The following is a 19,583-nucleotide window of genomic DNA, read 5'->3' as shown; positions in this document are numbered from 1 at the left end:
CCAAACATTGTCTTTTAGTACCCATAGTAATTCTAATAGCCCTTACAGATGCTAGTGGATAAGTTTTGTTGAGATGCTGAGTTTCAAGTGGATAAACATTAACATTCTTGTTAAATTGCTAGCTTGCAGCTCACATTTCAGAATATAACAGATAGGCTCTGCGGGAGCATAGGACAACAACCAGATTTCAATGTTCGGTGATTATAGGATTGTATGAAATTAAATGTGTAGTAGTGTTTTGTTTTTAAAGTTTGAGAGAAGACAAAAATAGCATTTTTCTTTTGTGACTGTTTCTGTTGATAGGAGGATAAAAATACATTTAAGCTTATATGGAAGATTGTCATTAATCCCTGGGTACTGATTTCAAATTTCTCCTTTCTTGGGAATAGCTTAATCTTTCTTCCTAATACCTAAGCCACACTGGAGGAGACACTGCTAGAATATCAGTGCCAGGTGTGGGTGTGGAATATCAGCACATGGGTGTGGGAGGTTAGCCGTGCCCTTCCTTTTGCGGCAGGGCCAGAAGTGGTCCTATGGGTCGGGGGTGGGTTTGCAGGGGGAGCAGCTCCTGCTGGGCTGATATGTCCAGGTGACATGGTTGTGTCTGAAGTAGTGCAGCTCCCTGCCTCTTATTTTCTTCTTTCCCACCAGGTGGATGGCCAGCTGATCCAGTCTGCTGGCCAGAAGCCGAGGCAGGTGCTCCCTTGCCCTTTGGATGTAAGGTGGAACAGGTGTTCCCAAACCCCTGCTCCCAAGGGACTCTCCCTTTCCGCTGAGCCTCAGATTGCTTGTCTTTAAAGTGGGGGTCATGAGAATCCTGTGGTTCTGTGATAGTGCACACGCTCACTGCAGCCTTTCATAGAGTACAGGTGTCTGTGCTTTCTTTGCCCCGGGGCAGGGAGTGCTCCAGCTTTCCTAGGTCTTTCAGGGCACATGACAGTTAGACCTAGAGAGACAAGAGGCTCTCAGTGGCCAGAAACCCTGACCATGGCTTCCTCGGATTATGCAGGTTATACACATGCCCCTTTGCCATGCACGTGCTGGACTACATGAGAGCTACATGTGTTAGCTCTGGCCGCTGATATGACCTGCTTGAGGATAGAGTAAAACCTGAGGCCAAAACAAATATGATTATCATAGAAAAGTGGCATTTCCAGTCTGCTGACAGCCTTCCAGCCCTTCCCTTCTCCTGGGTGGTCTGTTGGGAGTGGCATTAGTGCTTGGAAGCATTTAAAGCCCCTTGTGGAGTGAGGTGACAGCACAGCCACCAGTGGGAGAGCAGACTTCTTTCTTCCTCAGGCCTCAGATGTCAGGACCAGCAGGGTGGACCATGTGGTCATCATTGTGGGAGAGTGGCCATTAGGTTGTACTGGGGTATGCCTAAAATTTGAAAACAGAAACTGGTCCTGTTAAGAAAAGAAAGTGACTTTTCTTTCAGGGTTTTTGTGGAAGGCCCACTGTGGGGTGGTGAGTAGGACTTCAGTGTGTAACCTGTACAGGCTCCTGCTGGGAGTTCTGTTGGCTATAGCCGGGGCATGAGGGAAGTAAAGGAACAGCAAGGAAGATGTGAGTAGTCAAGGGGACTTGTGGCTCAGATTGCAGTGTCCCGAGCGCCTGCTGCCTCTTGTGTCGGAACTTTCTGCCTTGTTCTCATACTGCATGTCCTATATGGGAAGAGACTAGGAGCTTGTGAGGGCCGTGGCTGGTAGCAGAGCTGGCGGTAGGTATGGGTATGATGAGGGCAGCCAGGCTGGCGGCAGCCAGGGGCCTGAGGAGGGCAGGTAGACCCGCTTCTGCTGATGTGTTTGAGGTTGCTTCTGCCTGGCTCGCTGAGCCTTTGTGGGCTGAACTTGAAGGATCTCTATACACACACACACACACACACACACACACACACACACACGCACGCACTCATACACATACACTCTCATACACACACATACACCTTGAGTCTCTCTTTTAGCCAAATTAAATTCCTTTGTTCCTCTCCCATGGACTACCTATTGTGGGGCTCTGAAATGCTGTCCTGACCAGGGCTGAGCTTGGTAGACCTACAGTGTTCTGCACATCGGGGTGAAGCTGACCAGTTGCTTGTGGAATTGAAAATCTAGGAAACAAGGAACAGCTAGTGCTTAAAACATGTCCATGTCGCCTACATACTCAGCATGTTCACACAAACAACTTCTTCTTTTTTTTTTTTAACAGAGCTGAGGACCAAACCCAGGGCCTTACGCTTGCTAGGCAAGCGCTCTACCGCTGAGCTAAATCCCCAACCCCAACAAACAACTTATTGACGTTAGAAATTTAAGCAGTCCAAGCCATTTATGTGGGCACTCATGGTTAAATATCCATTGACATATTTTCCTAGTAGTAGAAAGTGAAATAAAAAGTGTGAATTTGCCTTAAGTACAGTTGAAAGAGCGCTACTAGCATGGGTCCAGGCTGTGGCCTGGTGTGGCCCACTAATACTTGAGTCACAAGAATATGCTTCTGTGAAGGCACATCTTCTCTGGATCCTGCATGTCCAGCCCCTCCACCATGTGAGCTGCTGTCTCTAACTCTGTCAACACAGGCTTTGTTTCAGACCTTAAAACAGAGTCGCTGTCACACTACCAGCCTCTACAGCCTTCACTGCCTCCCAGGCCACAGAACCCTGGGTATCTCAGAGCCCATCAGACTCCATTCCTATATCTTCCCCCTCTGCTCAGGAAAAGTTAGCCTCTGCCCTCTGACTGGGCCCAGACAGTGTGATCCTTCACAGGAGCAGCTGGGAACTTCACCTTTAGACTCATAGCCAAGGTCACCTTCTCCCTCCCCTGCTTTTACCTTACTTTGAGTCTGGGCCTTTGGCAAATCTGTGGACAGGGAGCACCCTGAAGGCTTCTGTGCTTAGTTTCCTAAGGAGGGCCCGGCACCTCAGGCACAGGTAGTCAGCCATGACTGTGTGTGAGCATGAACATTCTTGGCATGCGTTTCCCCACACGCTGCCCGTCCCGCTTGTGCCTTACAATTCACAGAGTCCAGGGTGGTGCCTAGATGCAGCGAGGGCTGCTGTGGGAGGAATGGAGATTGGCCTGCCTTACAGCAGGGGGCACCAGGACAGAGGACTGGGTGATGCTCATGTTAAGCATCTCTATAGGAAACCGTTTCAGTCAGACATGGTGACACTGAATGTGTTTGTGTGGTGCTTGTTGGGTGGCACCTTGTCACACAGTACATGTGTGCGCTGGTTGTGTCTCAGTCTTCTGAGGCTTTGAAGCAGTGAGGTGAGGCTCTGTGAGAGATGGTCTCCTTAGTTTCCCTGATCCCATATCTTTTGATTGAAAACAGAAAAGCTCCTAACAATCTCCATCTTCCCCCCCCCCCCTGCCCCTTTCTCTACTGTTCTAAGTGCCCTCCACATACGCATCCTCTTCCCCCTGAAGTCCTGCTTCTTGATAGCTCTAAGCAGAAATACTGAGAACATTCCCCACTGCCTTGATGTCTGCTTTAGCTCTTGCATCACAAAAGTTCTTTCTTGTCAACTTCTAGGTGTGGGCCTGATATGTGCTTCTTCTACCTTGCTCTAGGACATTTTCTCCAGCTGTCCCTTTATTAAAGGAAATTACTGTATTGTGTCTATGCAAGTATGTACTGTGTATGAGCCCATAACGAGAACTGGTCGACTGCAGGTTGTAGCTACAAATACTATGTTTAGGTGCCAGGTCAGCAGTGCATCCCAGCCCTCTGCTGGGGCTCCTTGGAGGTCTGTGGAGCCACCCTTTGACTCCACAACCAGAGAGACCCAGAACAGGCCAGCCTTGGTTAGATGTCCAGACATGGCCAGAGGGTAACAAGGGGAGGAGCATCCAGAGGAGGTGCCAGTGGACCTGAGCCCAGGCAAGGGAGCTTACAGGTGAGACTGTTGTGTGACCTGCAGCACAGCCCCACACTGCCTTAGAGCATGCAGCCAGCAGGGAAGGACTGGCTCCTTCTTGGTGGCCACCAGCAGACCCGTGTGGGAGGTCAGTATATACCCCCTTCAGGACCTGTCAGTATAGATGTCCACATGCACACACACACACACACACACACACACACACACACATACCCCACACTGTTCCAATTTGATCTCTACTGCTGTGATAAAACATTTCAACCAAAAGCAACTTAGGGGAGAAAGGGTTTGCTTCAGCTTACACTTCAGTCTCAGTTCACTGCTAAAGGAACCCAAGCCGGGAACTCCTGGAAGTAATGGCACTGTCAACAAAAGGAAAAGACTGTCTTATAGTGGGAGAATTCTTGCTAACCATGTACCCAGGAAGGGTTAACAACCAAAATATATGAGAAACTCAAACAGCTCAGTAACAACAAGAAAAAACTCAAAACAAAACAAAACATTTTTGCTGACAGACTGTAGAGGCAGAGGCAGAAGCAAGCAACTCTCTCTGAACTTGACACTGGTCTGGTCTACTTAGTGTGTTCCAGGCCAGTCAGGGCTGCATAGTGAGACTCTCTCTCTCTCTCTTTCTCTCTCTCTCTCTCTCTTTTGGCTTTTTGAGACAGGGTTTTTCTGTGTAGCCCTGGCTGTCCTGGAACTCACTCTGTAGACCAGGCTGGCCTCGAACTCAGAAATCCACCAAGTGCTGGGATTAAAGGCATGTGCCACCACTGCCCAGCCTGAGACTCTGTCTCTAAATAAATAACCAAACTAAACCAACCAACCAACCAACCAAACAAACAAACAAATCCTTCTTGCAGCATGGCAGAAGAGCTAGTTTTCTGAATACCATGTGTGGACCATGTCACATGTGCCCTTCATCAGAGAGAGGTGCAAACCCAGTATGGTGCTAGCCTCACACCTGCTCTCATAATGTTAAAGAGCAGAGACTGGGGCAAGGGTGGGAGAACTGACACCCTGGCTCCCTGTTGGTGGGACAGCACTCAGCACAGCCAGTGTATAAACAGTGTAGCGTTTCCTTGGAAACTTAAGTCTGAGACACAGCACCCCTGCTATGCCCATTGCAGCATTATTCACACAGTCAAGACACAGAAATAAGCCAAGTACCTGCTGGTGCCCAGGGAATGATGCATGAAAAAATGGTGTATATGATGGCTGGGTGTTCTGCCTTCCAAAGCAGATGCTGCTGTTTGTGGCCACATAGAGCAGAAGGCCTTATGCTGATTGATGGATGTCAGACAGAAAGAGGAATCCTCCATGGTCTTCCTGGCATGGCAGAATCTAAAAGGGCAAGGTCCTGAAGCAGAGCAGAGCAGTGGCTGCCAGGGCTAGAGGTGGTGGGGGCAGGGAGACATGAGATCAGTAAAGTGTGATGAGCCCAGGGATGCCCATGCTCATTGGCGTGGGCCCATACTTGGATGGTTGAGAGTAGATTCCCACACAGATACCTTGTAAGGTGAGGATGTGCTATCTTGGTTATCGTTATCATGCTGTGGTGAGCATGTAATCAAAACACTGTGCTGTGCACTTCAGATATACATGCATGGTCTTCACCTGGATAAGAAACCTGTAGCCATCCTACAGGGGCAGTTGGCTGATGTCAGTCCTTTATGGAGTTTGTCTTTTCACATGTTTATAATGAAAGTGACACGCCTGTGACAGTACTGTGGAAACCACTTGCATTGTTTGCGGTGGCACTGATGACAGGCGTTCAGTTTCTCACCACAGGTGACTATGCCTCTCACAGTTAGCCCAGTGTCCTCCTTCACATGCCCTCGGGAGTATGAGGTACACCTCTGGTTATTCTGGCTCCTCCTGATCTCCCTCCTTTGGGAACACAGGCCAGCCCAGTTGGGTCCTGGCAGCAGTATGACTGCCGTGCTGAGCCCATGTTATGAATGCTCCGTCCCTCTACTGCCTCAGGAGATATATGATCTGGAAATTACAATGTAAAAAAGTCACATGGAACTGCAGGTGACTGGTTTAGCACCGTGCCAACATCCTTTGGGACTGTTAGTAATCTCAAGGAAACGGAGAATGAGTAGGGGATTTCTGCCTCTTCCCCTTTCCCTCCTCATCCCCCTTACACCCAGCTTCCCAAATGCCACTGCCCACCCTCCTTCCCTCTTTCCATGGCACCGGTCACTTCTCTATGGTTTCATGGTTGCTTGTCATTGTCGAGACTTTCTAGTATGTGAAACTGATGATGTTTCTACTGACTCCTTTCAAAAATGATTCATTTATTTGTATTTTATATGTATGTTTTGTCTATGTGTATGTGTACCACATGCGTGTCTTTTGCCTGTGGGAGATACCCTGGAACTGAAGTTACTTTGTGGGTACTGGGCATTTAACATGGTCTTCTGGAAAAGCAGCCAGTGCTTTTTTAACTGCTGAGCCATTACTCCAGCTCATGTTTCTCCTGGCTCTTGCCTGTGTAGGCCTCCCTTGTATGTGAAAGAGTTTGTGCTCTGGTGTTAGATATATAGAGGCTCCTGAAGGCGGGGGTCACACTGTTGCCTCCCAGAGTGCTGTATCCTGTGACTTCCCCAGGACAGCCTCCTGGGGACTGTGCAAATGAATGGGGCATCTCAGACGAGAGAGTAGGTGACAGCACTGTGATGAGGCTCACCTGGGGATGCTCCACTAGTGCCTGTGGCGTTTACTAACTGCTCCCAATCCCCTGCCTATCTCCTCATTCTTGAGGACTCTGGCTTTGTAAAAGTAGTATATTTAAAAGCACACTTGTCTCTGTACTGACCCCCCTTTATTTCTTTTAATAAATTTAAAGCTGTTTGAAAAATTGAAAGTTTACCTTTACAAAAAGGTGTCCCTTGAACTTAGCCTAGTGCATGGCCAGATGAAGGCTGTGCTTACTCATCCCCGCCTACCTTTCCACAGCTTCTCACTGTCTTTGGCTTCCAGGCCCCTCCCCCTTCCTAGGCCTCTAGGCTTCCCTATCTGTGGGCTCTACTGTGTGTTGAAGTTTCCTGGTATTTGTATCCAGTCTGCTATGATTTGAGAGCCTGTGTTTGTCTTGGGTGATACAAGGTGATACCTTGTTGAGGGTTATACTCTTAAGATTGACAGGATTTCTGAATGTGCACAATAGCATGGACCTTCCTCACAGTCCTTAGGGAGAGCTGGCTTTGGTGCCTTCCAGCCTCACACTGTGGTTGCAGGTGACTTGCTATGGCAAATGGGTTGCATACTGCTTATTGATGCCGAGCAAAGTGAGCATTAGGCGACTATGGGTCTGAAGAGGTAGCTCAGCATTTACGAGCAGTGGCATTCAGAGGACACAGGTTCACAAAGCAGCATCCACAAAGCAGAGTACAATCGTCTGTAACTCCAGTTCCAGGGCTACAAGACAATCTGATGCCCTCTTCTGCCTATGAGGGCACCAGTCACAGACATACAGGCAGACAAAATGACCATATACATAAATTAAAATTTTTTAATTAATTGGGCACAACTTTTTGGTGGCTAGGGAACCTGGATTCCCTAGACCTAGTTTTTTATGGGCCCAGACCCCATCATAGGTTGTGATAGTCATAGTCAGAAGTTATTCTCTATGTGTCATGACAGGTCATGGGTGGAGTCTAGCCATCACGGTTAACCAGTTGAGTTCTTCAGCATGTGTCATATCAGGGAAGTGATAGGGAATCCTTCAATATCAACCAGGGTGGATGGAGATGTGGGGTGTAGAATCAGACAGGATGTGCACAAGTCCAATACCCCTGATAGATTGTATGCTTATGTTCTATGGCTTCCCTGGGGAGCGTGGCGAGTTTGTGGCCATGGGTTCTAGGTGCTCCTGTTGACTGCCACTGGGGATCTGCTGGACCCCACTTAGACTGTTTTTTTTTTCTTTTTTAACTACATGCCTCAGGGAGACCCAGATCTGATGATGAGCCAGGCTTTGCTCACGCTGGCTGCCTGCACCTTAGAAGCCCTGTTGAGCTGACACCTGAGTGCTATGGCAAAAAGTGATAAACAAAATGGGGAGACAAAGCCTGGGGTATGAGCTTGGGAAGGTTTCTGAAGGGCCAGCTACAGCCCGGGCCACAGGAGGGGAGGTCTTGGCATGCTGCAGATAGAAAAGCAATGGCACCAGTTCTTCTGGGCATCACATGCCTTTTCTGAGCCACCTTGGTACTCTACTGTCCCGCCTGCTCTCAGAGAGGGACTGTGCTCTGGCCAGGAGCCTAGCTACAGGCTACGCTGGCTCCTCCGTACTCCACCTACTCTAACTGGGTCTCTCTGCTGCCCCTAGGACGCCTGCCTCCTCTTCCAGCTTCCTTTCCCTCCTGGCCCCTATCCTGGGCCACTGACCACATGCTTGACCAATAGCAAGTGTCCAGATAAGCCTAGTCTGAGCTCCCTCAGAGAACTGTTGATAGATAGCTGCATTCCTAGTCTTCCTGCCCAGCAGTTCTTAGTGTGCTCCCCCATCCCACCCCACCCACAAAACCCTTTCTATCCACCCCCCAAGTCATTCCCAGGGCCTGTGGTGGCTTCTCTCCCACTTTGGGTGTATGTGGTTAGACACACACACACTTCCTACCCTGCCTTCTCACAGCCTAGGTACCTCTCTGGGGTAGGGGTAACACTGGTGGGTATACCGGGCCTGAGCTGAACACTGTCTGTACTGGCAAGCCCCTGCCCTACAGGGTGCCCTCACTGGAGATCAGCTGGTTATCACAGGGGCTGTTAATAAGACTTTGATGTCAGACATGCTGGGATTTGTTCTTTTCAAGTGAAAATGACGGCAACTTCCTCTTACAGGGAGTCACCAGCCGGGGCGGAGTTGGAGCCCCAAGGCTTGACTCACTGTCTGCTTCTCCAGTGCCTACCTGGGTAGCCGGGAGCTTCCCAGGACCTTAGCGTTGTGTTCTCCATGGAGGAAGTGAAGTGCTGTTCCCTCAGTCGTGTCATGAGATGTAATTAACTCATGTCTCTCTCTTTTTTTTTTCAGTCTGCAACTGTGTCTGATGGTGGTAAGTCATATATATTTTACTATTTTTATTGCCATTTTCAAATCATAAAAATATGTTTGCCATTTGATGTACTCAGGGTAGCTGTTTTCTCTGCCTTTCCCTTGTGGAAGCGTTTCAGTCGCAGTTGGTCTGAGGGAGCTAGCTTCTTGGTGGCCTAGGCTTGTGTTCATCTAGCATAGCTATAGAGACGGATAGCCAGCCAGCACAGGCAGTCTGCTGGGCTGCAGTGCACGCTCCTGCACGCCTGTGATCAACAAGCAAAAACATGCTCGCTGATCCCTTGTACAACCAGCTTCCAAACAAGCAAGCTCAGATCTCAAAGCACTTGCTGAATTGGGGCCATTCTTGAAGTTTTCTTTTAAGAAAAGCATAGTAGATGAAAAAGAATCAAACCCTTTCTGTTGTTTTTAAGGACTTTTATGTACAAGGCTCTTTTAGCAGGATTGACCAGGAAAAGGAAAATCACTAGCCAGGTCTCTCCATTTCTCTGACATCATCCTTGTTTTTCATTCAGTGATTTAAAAAAACAAAAACAAAAAACAAAAAAAACTGTCTAAAGCTATTTGGAGAGTTTCATCTAGACACTCCTCATGCTTGCAGTATTCAGGGAACTTACCATAGTCTCTAGAAACTTCTGTTGCCTCTCCTCACAATTGCCCACCACTGCTGTATGTCTCTCACAGAAATGTGCAGAGAGAGCCTGTGGCCTTAGGAAGGAGTGGGGGCCCAGTAGTTCTGTTGGGGTCACCCTGTGGGAACGGAGGGAAATCCAGCTTGGATTACACACCTGCTCGTGCTGGAATGCAGACCACAGGAGCCTGGGCATGAGTGTTAGAAGCATCTATTTTAGAATAAAGGGGGCTTATATTTCCTGTGTTATGTACAATAATGACCGTGTCATTTAATCTGTCTTAAGCTAGAAGCAGGAAAAGCTTCTTTAATGCTAGAAACGAAGCAGGACGTGCAACCAGGCTTGGGTGAACAGTGCAGACTCACAGCCGTGGTTCCCATGTCTCTCTTTGGGCAGAGGATTTAGTCTTGTGGGAAATTCATATATTTGAGAGGTTTCTATAATCCATCAGTTTAATAATATATAATATTATTATTGACATCCCAAATTTCTTACCTGTTGTTAAGAGTTGGGGAATCCCTCCCCCCTTCCTATTCCCCAACATTTTATCAAGTTGTCCCTACAGGTTTCAGAAGCTCCCTTCTAAGGGTGGGAAGCCCCTGGCTCCCAGCCCCCACTATGCCTTTCTGAGGAAGTGGTGTCCTGGCCAGGTGATTCCCCTGTCCCTGGGGGCTTTCCGCCCTCTGTCCCCTCCTCTTCCACCTCAGATCCCAGGGCTGTGTTCTGTTCTTTCACGGTGGGCCTACTATGGTAGGAGGCAAGGAATTTCAGCAACCAAGCTAGACAGCCAGGCATGTTTTGTTTGGTCACGTTCATCCTTTTATTATTTTTCTACTTTGAGTTTCTTTTCTGATTATAAGATTAAAATGAAGACTGTGGCTCAGTCTATTGTTAGTTCCAGGAGACCAGTGTTGTGTGCCATTGTTCCATTGATACTGAAGTGTTGTGACCATCACCCTAGTGAGGTCCCTGGGGCTCAGACCTGAAGGAGAGCCCTTGCCCCTCAACCTACTGATTCAGCTAAGACCTTCCCTTTCCCGCAGGAGCTCCCCTCCCCTCCCCACCCCCACCCCCTGTGCTCAGCTCAGACACCTGTGGAGAAGGGCTAGGCAGAAGCTCAAAATGTTTCCATATAGAGATAGTTTATAGACTGTCAGCCGTGGACAAGTTCCCACATGGATCCTGGGAACTGCAGCACTCCACTGCTTCTGCAGAAAAATATGCTCCCCCACCCTGGGGGCTACAGCTGCTTCCTTATCCAGCCTGGGCTATGGTTATTAGGAAATCTAGTACTCTTGAGAAGCGTCCATCATCCAGCTAACCATGCCCTTGACATGCATTGACTCCTCTGCTGTCATTCCAGGTCATGTGTAACATTTGATAACATGTGTTCCTACCATGCAATCTCATGCTGTTTGTTTTAAGGAAGTTGGGTGGTGCCGCTTATGACTTCACTTGTTCAGTGGGAAGGGCTAAAGACCACTACTGCACCACAGTCTGCGTGTTGGCCTTCTACGGTGGGCAAACCATACCTAGGATGGCAGATCCTGCTTAGAGAAGGGGTGCCCCTAGCATTCAGAGACTCCCTGATGAGCCACTTTGTTGAAAACTTGTCCAAACAGAAAACAAGGCTAACCTGGAAGGTTGAAAGTGTGCAAACCAAGTGTGGGTTAGGGGTGTAAGGGCTAGAGCCCTTACCTAGCATGCATGAGCCCAGGGGTTTTAGCTCAACCTCAGGGAAGTAGAAGGGAAGGTGGAGGTGAGAGAAAGGGAGGAAGAGGGGAGGGGGCATAAATGTTTGAGTTCCACTGTTGATGCTGGTGCTGGAAGGAGCCTTCCACCCGGAGACAGGTGTGGCTTTCACAGTCATCAGTGGTACCTCACCAGTGTGCTCCTACAGTGCTCCACCTCTGTGCTCCTGCAGTGGTCTACTTCTATATCACCTCTATGCTCCCACAATGCCACCTCTGTGCTCCCCTGAAACTTGCCTCCCACTGTATTCCTTTGTTCTCAGAAGGGAACACCACCTGCTGCTTGGGGACATTTTTTTTTTTTTTTTTTTTTTTTGGTTTTCTGAGACAGGGTTTCTCTATATAGTCCTGGCAGTCCTGGAACTCACTTTGTAGACCAGGCTGGCCTTGAACTCAGAAATCCGCCTGCCTCTGCCTCCCAAGTGCTGGGATTACAGGCGTGCTCCACCACTGCCCGGCTACTGCTTGGGGACATTAAGTGTGCCTTTCCCCGCTAAAAGCTGAGTAGTCTTGGTGTGAGGAGCACACTAACTGCAGGCAGGCTGTCAGGGCATTACTGCCAGTCTCAGCGTGCAGACAGCTTGTAAGTCCCTGGGAGCAGGGCATCTACAGAGCTTAGAGAGGAGTCTGTCCAAAGTGTGAGAAGGAACAGGGCCAACAGGGTGATCTTGTCACAAAGACAGTAGCCTCCTGTGGCCTCGTGCTGGGCTTGGGACAGAGTCCAATCCTTTCTATGAAAGAATTCACTCAGGCCTCTGATTATTCCTGCCCCTTACTAAGCTAGACAAGATTCTTTGAACCAACTCCTGAAAATTGTCTTCTGATCTTGGCATGCATGCGCGCACATACATACATACACACACAACACTGAGGAGCGGTGGAGAGAGAGAAAGAGAGAATTAAAGTACATCTTAGAAGTATATTGGAGTGGGAGAAGTTAGGACCATCATCCTGGCATAGTCAGACTGTAGCAGTGTGACATCAATGCCGGGTGTGGCTTTGGATGTGTATAACACCTAAGTTCTCTACACTGTCTCACCTCCACTCTCCTGAAGGCTTCTTATCTGGAATCTGCCATTCCCCCATGTCCTCCTGTCAGACCCTTCAACTCTGTAACTCCCCTGCCCCATCACATTCATTGATCCTTTATGTAGACAGGAGGTTCTGCCTCTCTTGGCCTTGCAGTGGCCTCCCCCCCCCCCCCACTGTGCCTGTCCTCTGCAGTCTCTCATAGGTCAGTAGTCATGGCATGACCAACTGTGTGACCAACTTGGACCCCCTTCATCTGAGCACAGTGCACTGTTATCCCAGCCACCCTCTAGTGACCCTGAAGTGGCCCTCCGGCACACCAGGTCTCTCAGCCTCCCATTGTACTCTGGAGGAAGAAACTTGAGGGAAGAGAGTATTGAGCCAAGGCTAGCCTTAGCTTACTGGGCCGGTGGGTACAGGTCTGTAGGTACTGGACACTGGGCTAGGCTGGGCCTAATAGGCCCTTGTCAGCACTCTGGGCTCACCTAACACTTGCCTGGGTGCTGGTCTAGGTCCGTAGGTCAGTCTCTAGGCTCTATCCTGGGTACATGAGCAAATTTGTTGGGGACTAGCATGCCTGCTGAGAGTGGTGGGGGCGCTTCTGTTTCATGCTTTTGTCTCTTGTGACCTGCGCTAGGTGCCTGTGGAATCTGCCAGGTCTGCTTAGCCTCCCTCCCTCCTTCTGAAGCACCAGGAAATCCTCCCCAGGAGGCTGCTGTGCCCCATGAACGGGGCTGTGGGTTTCTGGCCCTGCTAGGCTCTCTCAGTGTTCTTGTTCCTGTCAGTTTAGTTTCTACTGTCTCTAACTTTGGAGGGCTGCCTAACCTCTCAAACAACTGTGAAAGACTCGCCCTTACCTTTTGGTGTTCTGAGAGTGCCCTTGCCCTTCCGCCCCTTAGCCTCCTCATGTTCGGTCTCACCCTAAGCCATGGAATGAAGGTTTGAGGTCCAGGGCTGCACTTAGGGAAGCCATCTTCCCGTCTGTTGGGCAGCTTTGGCTTTGGCTCAGCCTGCTAGCTTCCTCTGTCCTACAGAAGTGGCTGCAGCAGTCCATGTCACAGGCGTGACAGAGCTGACACTGCTCAGCGGTGAAGGGCCGCCGTTGCCACTGGAATTGGAGTAAGGTCACATTCACATTGAGCATGTGGAGCATGGCCGTGGTGAAGGTCGTTGGCAGGTGAAACCATAGTCTGTACTACAGAAGGCAAGGGCAGTGAGAAGCCCCAGCGGGCCTCGGCTCCTGGGCTGCACGTCTGTGGCTCCTGGGCTGCACATCTGTGGCTCCTGGGCTGCAGCCCGCTCTTGCACTTCTCACAGCTGCTCAGGAACCAGAACTAGCTGGGCAGGAATGCGGGTTTGTAGCATGCGGGATGAGAGCAGGTGTTTTAACCAGAGCCTTTTATTTGTCTCAGTAGTTCACATTTTTATGGCTTTTTTGGATTTAAAACTCAAATGCCAGTCAGACTGTAGACTGTTGGGGAAGCAGGCAAACTTGGTTTCTGCCAAGATGCCTCCCAACACACTCATTCTTTCTGCTTTTACAAGACATTTGGAAGGAGTTTTTATTAGTAACTATGTGGTGATTTTTTTTTCAAGCAAAGTTCAAAAGTAATAAAGCCAGTGACTCCTTCCCTCCCTCCCTCCCTCCCACCTTCCCTCCTCCCTCTCTTCTCCATGTGGGAACTGTGGGTGGACTGGCTTCAGAGCTTGTCTCTAGTACACCAGAGTGGGAACGGAGGCCCCTCGGTTCCCCTTCTGTCTTCAGAGTCTCACCTGTGGTGGCTGTGCACCCTCCCCTAACCAAGGGGATTTGTAAAGAACAAGACTCAGCAGAACTGAGCCTTCCTTGTGTGGGGCAGCCTAGGCAGAGAAACAGTGTGAGCCTGGCTCTGAGACCCAGGAGGGTGGAGTCAAAGAGGTGATGCCCAGGGGCTTCTGTCCTGGGGAGATGACATAGTGCACATGCTTAGAAAAGCCTTTGCTATTTGTGCCTGTGGCTTGCGCTCTTCTGGTCTACTTTGATAAAGTGCTGTGTTGGCTGCCGTCCTCCCTGCTGTCCCCATAGCTCTATTAGATCCTTTGGCTGGAGAACTGCTTAACAGGAAAAAGACATGGATATCTTAAATTCTTACATGTGAGGATCTTTACAAGCATGAGTAGGAAGGAACGACAGAGTAGCCATCCTGTGACTCTGTGGATCAGTCTGGCACTTCCTGGGAATGTCGCTAAGAGATGTGGTAAGGCAGGAATGCAGTTGTCCCAGAGTTATTTTCCTGGGTGCTCTGCAGTACCAGTTTCTGTGTCAGTTGACTGTGGTTTTTTCCAACCTTGGCATATGAAGGATAACCCTCCTGAAAGAATCTTTATGTTCATGGCTTGATAGAGTCCCTCCAGGGATTCTTGCAAGAACTGGTTGGATCTGGAACTTCCCCAGACTTATGCAAGGGCTGGCAGCCTTCATCCTGTAGCTCGAAGCCTTCCCCTGCAGCCTCCTAGGCCTTCATCTTGAGCATGTGCTGCTTAGAGTACATAGTGAAGTATTTCTGGTGGTCCCTGCTTTCTCCCCATCTACTGTGTCGGACTGCATGCCCCAGCCCCCTGGCTTTCTCTAGTTCTAATCTGTGTCTTCAGTTCAAGGAAGTGTCACTTGTGGGGACCCTTCTCTGCTGTAGTTCCTAATATGCCTCCTGGAAACTAGGGTGATCTAAACATGTATATTCTTACTGGCTTTCCTCTGAGGATTATCAGTCTTAGGGTGACAGTGGTCCAGCTTCCAAGGGTCTTTCATTGCGCCACAGGTTTAATGTAATTTTCTAGTGATGAGTAGCAGTAGGTATCTGGTCACAGCCAGCCCATCATCACCAACACTGTTATTACATGCTTTCACTTTCTAGGTCTAGACCATGATGTAGAAAGCTCAAAATAAAATTTGAGTTCACTATCAATAGTTCTCTTGGCTTCCCATCCCACAGGATAAACACTGCCTTACAATCGTGGTCTTACCCCAACTACGTCTGGAGTATCCTGTATCCCACACATTCCAGACATGGGAGGTAACCAGTTCCTCATTCACTCAGAACTGGTACCTCTTCTGGAATCCAGCGAGGCCTGCCTTCCTGGTCATCCCGTTACTTTCTCTGCCTTTACAAAGCAGTCAGCCAGGAAAAGTCAGAGCATCATGATGAAGTGGCAGTGTGGCCCTGACCACTGCAGAACCTGTCTTCTGAGATGCTACTGTCCTAGCTGCACTCTGGTGGATCTTGGTGTCCTACCCAGCTCTCCAGGGAGCAGAGTGGGGTTCCTGAAAGTATTCTTCTGCATACTGTAGAGTATTTAGGCTCACTTCCTTGGAGAGTTCTGAGTCTGTTAGCATTGTGTGGTGTGACACCCAAGGGTATCCTTGGTATCCTTTAATAAGGATGTGCAGCAATGCTTAGCCGTACAAGTTTCAGTGTATCCAGCCCTCACCTCAGCCTGGCAATGGTAATTTGGCCACTGTGTTGTCCCTCTGCATTTGGAATCCAGACATGGAGGGCAGGGACCTGCAAGGTCTCAAGGCTGGTGAGGAAGACTATTCCTACCATGCTATAGGCTGGTGAGGAGGACTATTCTCACCATGCTACAGACTGGAGGGGAGGACCATTCTCGCCATGCTACAGACTGGTGGGGAGGATAGTCACCACCATGCTACAAGCTGATGGAGAGGCAGCACCACTTGCTCAGAATGACTTTGTTCCCAGGGCCCAGTGCAGGCATGTAGACAGGACATAGGCACTCCCTGAGGTACCTCACCAGCTCTGAACATGTTCAAAGTCAGCTAGGTAGCACTGTATTCTGCTTATCCATATCTAGTGACTTTACCTGCATGGTTTGAGACATAGGTGGATCATATTGGTTGAGAAACATGGGCTTTTGGTGAGCCATGCACAAAAGGGATTGGGGCAGCCTGCAAAGGCCACTTAGAGACAACATACTTCTGGGACAGTTTCCCACATCCTGTGAGAAAAAAGGCTTTTATGTAAATGTTTTAAAACAAAGCCTAAGACTCATGACCTAATGATGGCTTTCCTGCCTTTAAAAAGGCATCCTTTCAAGTTAGTTGACATTAATGGGACTATAGTGATTGATGTTAGTGATCTTTATAACATACTGGAGGCAGGGGGGAAGGGAGGCATTTTGGGGGGCATCATCTCTAGAGCCTCTGCCTGGTTCCCAGGACATGTTGTTCCTGCCACCTTCACTCTGGACCAATGCCTCATCCCTGCTATGTCATCTGTTGAAAATGAAAGCACACACACAGGGCTCACCTCACTGTCTCCACCCCACCTGGTCATGCCCATGCTGTGGGTACCGACATAGCAGACTCCTTTCTTATGGATACACTCCACAGTTGTTTGGTCCTCTTGAATTGGCAAACTTAAACATGTAAGCAGCATCTAAGAAGGACTGCCAACAGCAGAGGCCCAGAGTGCTCATCTTCTTGGAAATTGTGTTGTGTTGTGGGAGCATTTCTAGACGGTGCTTCTCACAGTTCATAGCAGTACTTGCTTCAGATACCTGAGGTGAGTTTTGGTCACAACTTTTCAAGTAATGAAAACTTTTTATTGAAAAGTAACTTAGACACTACAAAGTATACATACCAGCAAGATGGTGGGGCTGAGAGGAATCAGTTCTGTTGGGAGTTGGTCTTTTGTATCCCCAAGATCTGGTTGCTCCAAGACAAATGAGAAGTCTCACACACACGAGCTTTTGCTATGCAAACCGTGCTCCCTAATTTCAAACTAGTAGTTAAATAAAAACGGCTGTAGCTGATTATCACAGGGAATAGAGATGCCCAAGTTTTCAGTTACCTGGCTAGGGGTCACAGGTAGTGAGCATGAGGGGAAGGAAAAAGTAGGGACAAGGAGCTCAGAGGAGGAGGAGAGCAGGAGGTCCCTGTTTGTCATGATGGAGCACTGCAGCACACGCCCGAGTGGAATGGCTCCCCAGGACACCAGACTGCTGGAGCAGAAATAACCGGAAGGATTTGAACATCAAATATTTGGAGTCCACATCTAGGGAAATAGCCAGTTCAGCTGTAAGAAAAGTAGATTAGGGGTAACCCCCAGTAACTACCAAAGCCAAATAAAATAACCATAGTCTAAGCCATATTCATTTGTACTCGATGGGAATAAGCATAAACCAGTCACTTCACACAGTTCCCCACTGATGCTGGGTTGGCTGCTGCACCTTCTTGAACTAATGCCGCCATTGTGCTCTCCGGTGCCTGGCTCTTTTCCATGAACATGAGCTTTCATACCTTGCAGGCCAGTGACCATTCACTCTGGCCACTGTGTCCTGTTCCACTGTTAAACGCCCACTGTCTACTCTTGCCCCTGTTGATAGCTTCTAAGATGGCCTAGACTTCAGCTGTCACAAGGTACTGTAAGACATGCTTGTGCAGTCTCTGCGTGGACATCTGTGTGTAACTTGCTCTGATGAGCTGGCCAGGGGTGTATGGTGGATACTCTCAATTTTCCAGTGTGTACACCACCAAGCAATGTGTAAGGAACCCCCTTTTCAGAGCTTTCTGTTATGTTCATCTTGGCTACTAGGGTTTGTATATGGCTTTTTGATTTTTTTTTTTTAATACTCAGTTCAGACTTCAGCTTAGACAGGAATGTCAGTGTAGAACACCTGAAAACACAGTTAAAGCTCCACTCCTTCCCAGACACTGCCAAAGAACAAACACACACATGCTGTTGCTTGCTTTTTGTGTTTTCTCATTTGGTTGGCTTATGTTGCTGTTGTTAGTTGATTAGTAGAAAATTGAAAACAATAATAAATTCTGGGAATCATTCTTAGATTAATTAATAAATTAGAAATAATAAATTATGATAATCTTATTTATTGGCAACTATTCCATTGTTGTGATAAGATGCTACGACCAAGGAAGCTTATAAAATAAGCTTGTTATAGCTCACAGTCTCTAAAGGATGAGTCCATGGTGGTGGGCAAGCCTGGCTGCAGGACAGGCATGACAGCAGGGACAGGCATGGCAGCAGGGACAGGCATGGCAGCAGGGACAGGCATGGCAGCAGGGACAGGAAGCTGAAAGCTCACACAGGCCAACAGCAAGTGAGGCAAGACTGAATGCTCACAGCCTGCCCCAGGCTGCCAGCAAGGCTCTACCTCCCAAGGGTTCTGCAACCTCCCCCAGACAGTGGTACCAGCTGGGGACTAGGTGTCCAAATACTGGAGCCTATGGGGACAGTTCTTCTTCACAGTACCAGAGCTTATATTTTAAATTACATTCATGTTTGTCTTCTGTAGATGACGAAATGAAAGAAGGTCTAATAGCATTTGAGGAAGGCATGCAGTGCAGGCACGCCTTATGTAGTTGGTTCTCAGTGCTATCTTCTGAGGACAGTTTACCATTGTCCCAGTGGCCATCTCCCCTTTAAGTAGCACTTCTTTTCTACTCTGCTTGGCCCTTCCTGAGACTGAGCAGGTAAAAGGAATACTGTGTGTTGTTCACATCTTGGATGCTCCTGGAGGGTGCTTCTCTGCATGCTGTGGGCAGAGTATTGAGCCTTTTCTCGCAGCACTTCCAGGCACTCAGGAACGTTTGGGGTCAGATCAAGTCCATTTTCAGAGCTTTGTTTTCAGGGCAGACGACTGTAGGCACATGAGCAGGTCTGTCACATCTGTGAAGGAGTGAAGCCAAATGACTCACTCCACAGAGGCCAGGCAGGCAGCTGAGGGAGATCAGAAGCATTTCTATTAGAGCTGGGAATATGAACACATCCACATTTCAGCAACTTTAGGTAATAGGTTTAGCAAGACTTAAAAAGACAGGAGAATCTTTAGGACTGGGAAGAAGGAAACTACATATGTAGCAGGCACAGCCGGCATCATCTACCTACAGACACAAAGCCCAGTGCCGAGCCAGCCCTGACCTTCAGAACAGATGGAGTCCACCAGACAGAAGCAGGGCCTTCCTTAAATGAGGCGCCTTGTTTGTAGGGAGAAGATGAGAACATGATCTTACACACTGAGCAACAAAAGTTTTAGATTTATAGTTAAAATTATAGGAGGAAAATATTCTATGAATCATGACTTAGTAAAGCAGATACACGTAACAGCTGGAGTTACTCGTCATTCCCGTGTATTGAAGGCTAGCATGACCTAGTTATCTGGTGGTGACATTCGGTGCCTGCCGTGTGCCTGACACTATCAGAGCTTTCTTGTTT

General features: G+C 48.7%; 1 protein-coding gene across 7 annotated transcripts in view; it reads left to right on the top strand.

Moving 5' to 3' along the window:
* The window catches only part of Rgs12 (regulator of G protein signaling 12), a 96,811-nt gene that overhangs the window by 45,645 nt on the left and 31,583 nt on the right, over positions 1-19,583 (top strand). For all 7 annotated transcript variants that reach the window (XM_052198528.1, XM_052198529.1, XM_052198534.1 and 4 more), the window contains one exon: positions 8,919-8,940. In XM_052198528.1, the coding sequence (XP_052054488.1) occupies positions 8,919-8,940 (22 nt within the window). The remainder of the gene's footprint in view (positions 1-8,918; positions 8,941-19,583) is intronic.

The sequence above is a fragment of the Apodemus sylvaticus genome, chromosome 11 (genome assembly GCF_947179515.1).
Source record: "Apodemus sylvaticus chromosome 11, mApoSyl1.1, whole genome shotgun sequence".
Taxonomy (NCBI): Eukaryota; Metazoa; Chordata; class Mammalia; order Rodentia; family Muridae; genus Apodemus; species Apodemus sylvaticus.
The sequence above is the reverse complement of the archived record's forward strand: the minus strand, read 5'-3'. Positions and strand labels throughout refer to the sequence as shown.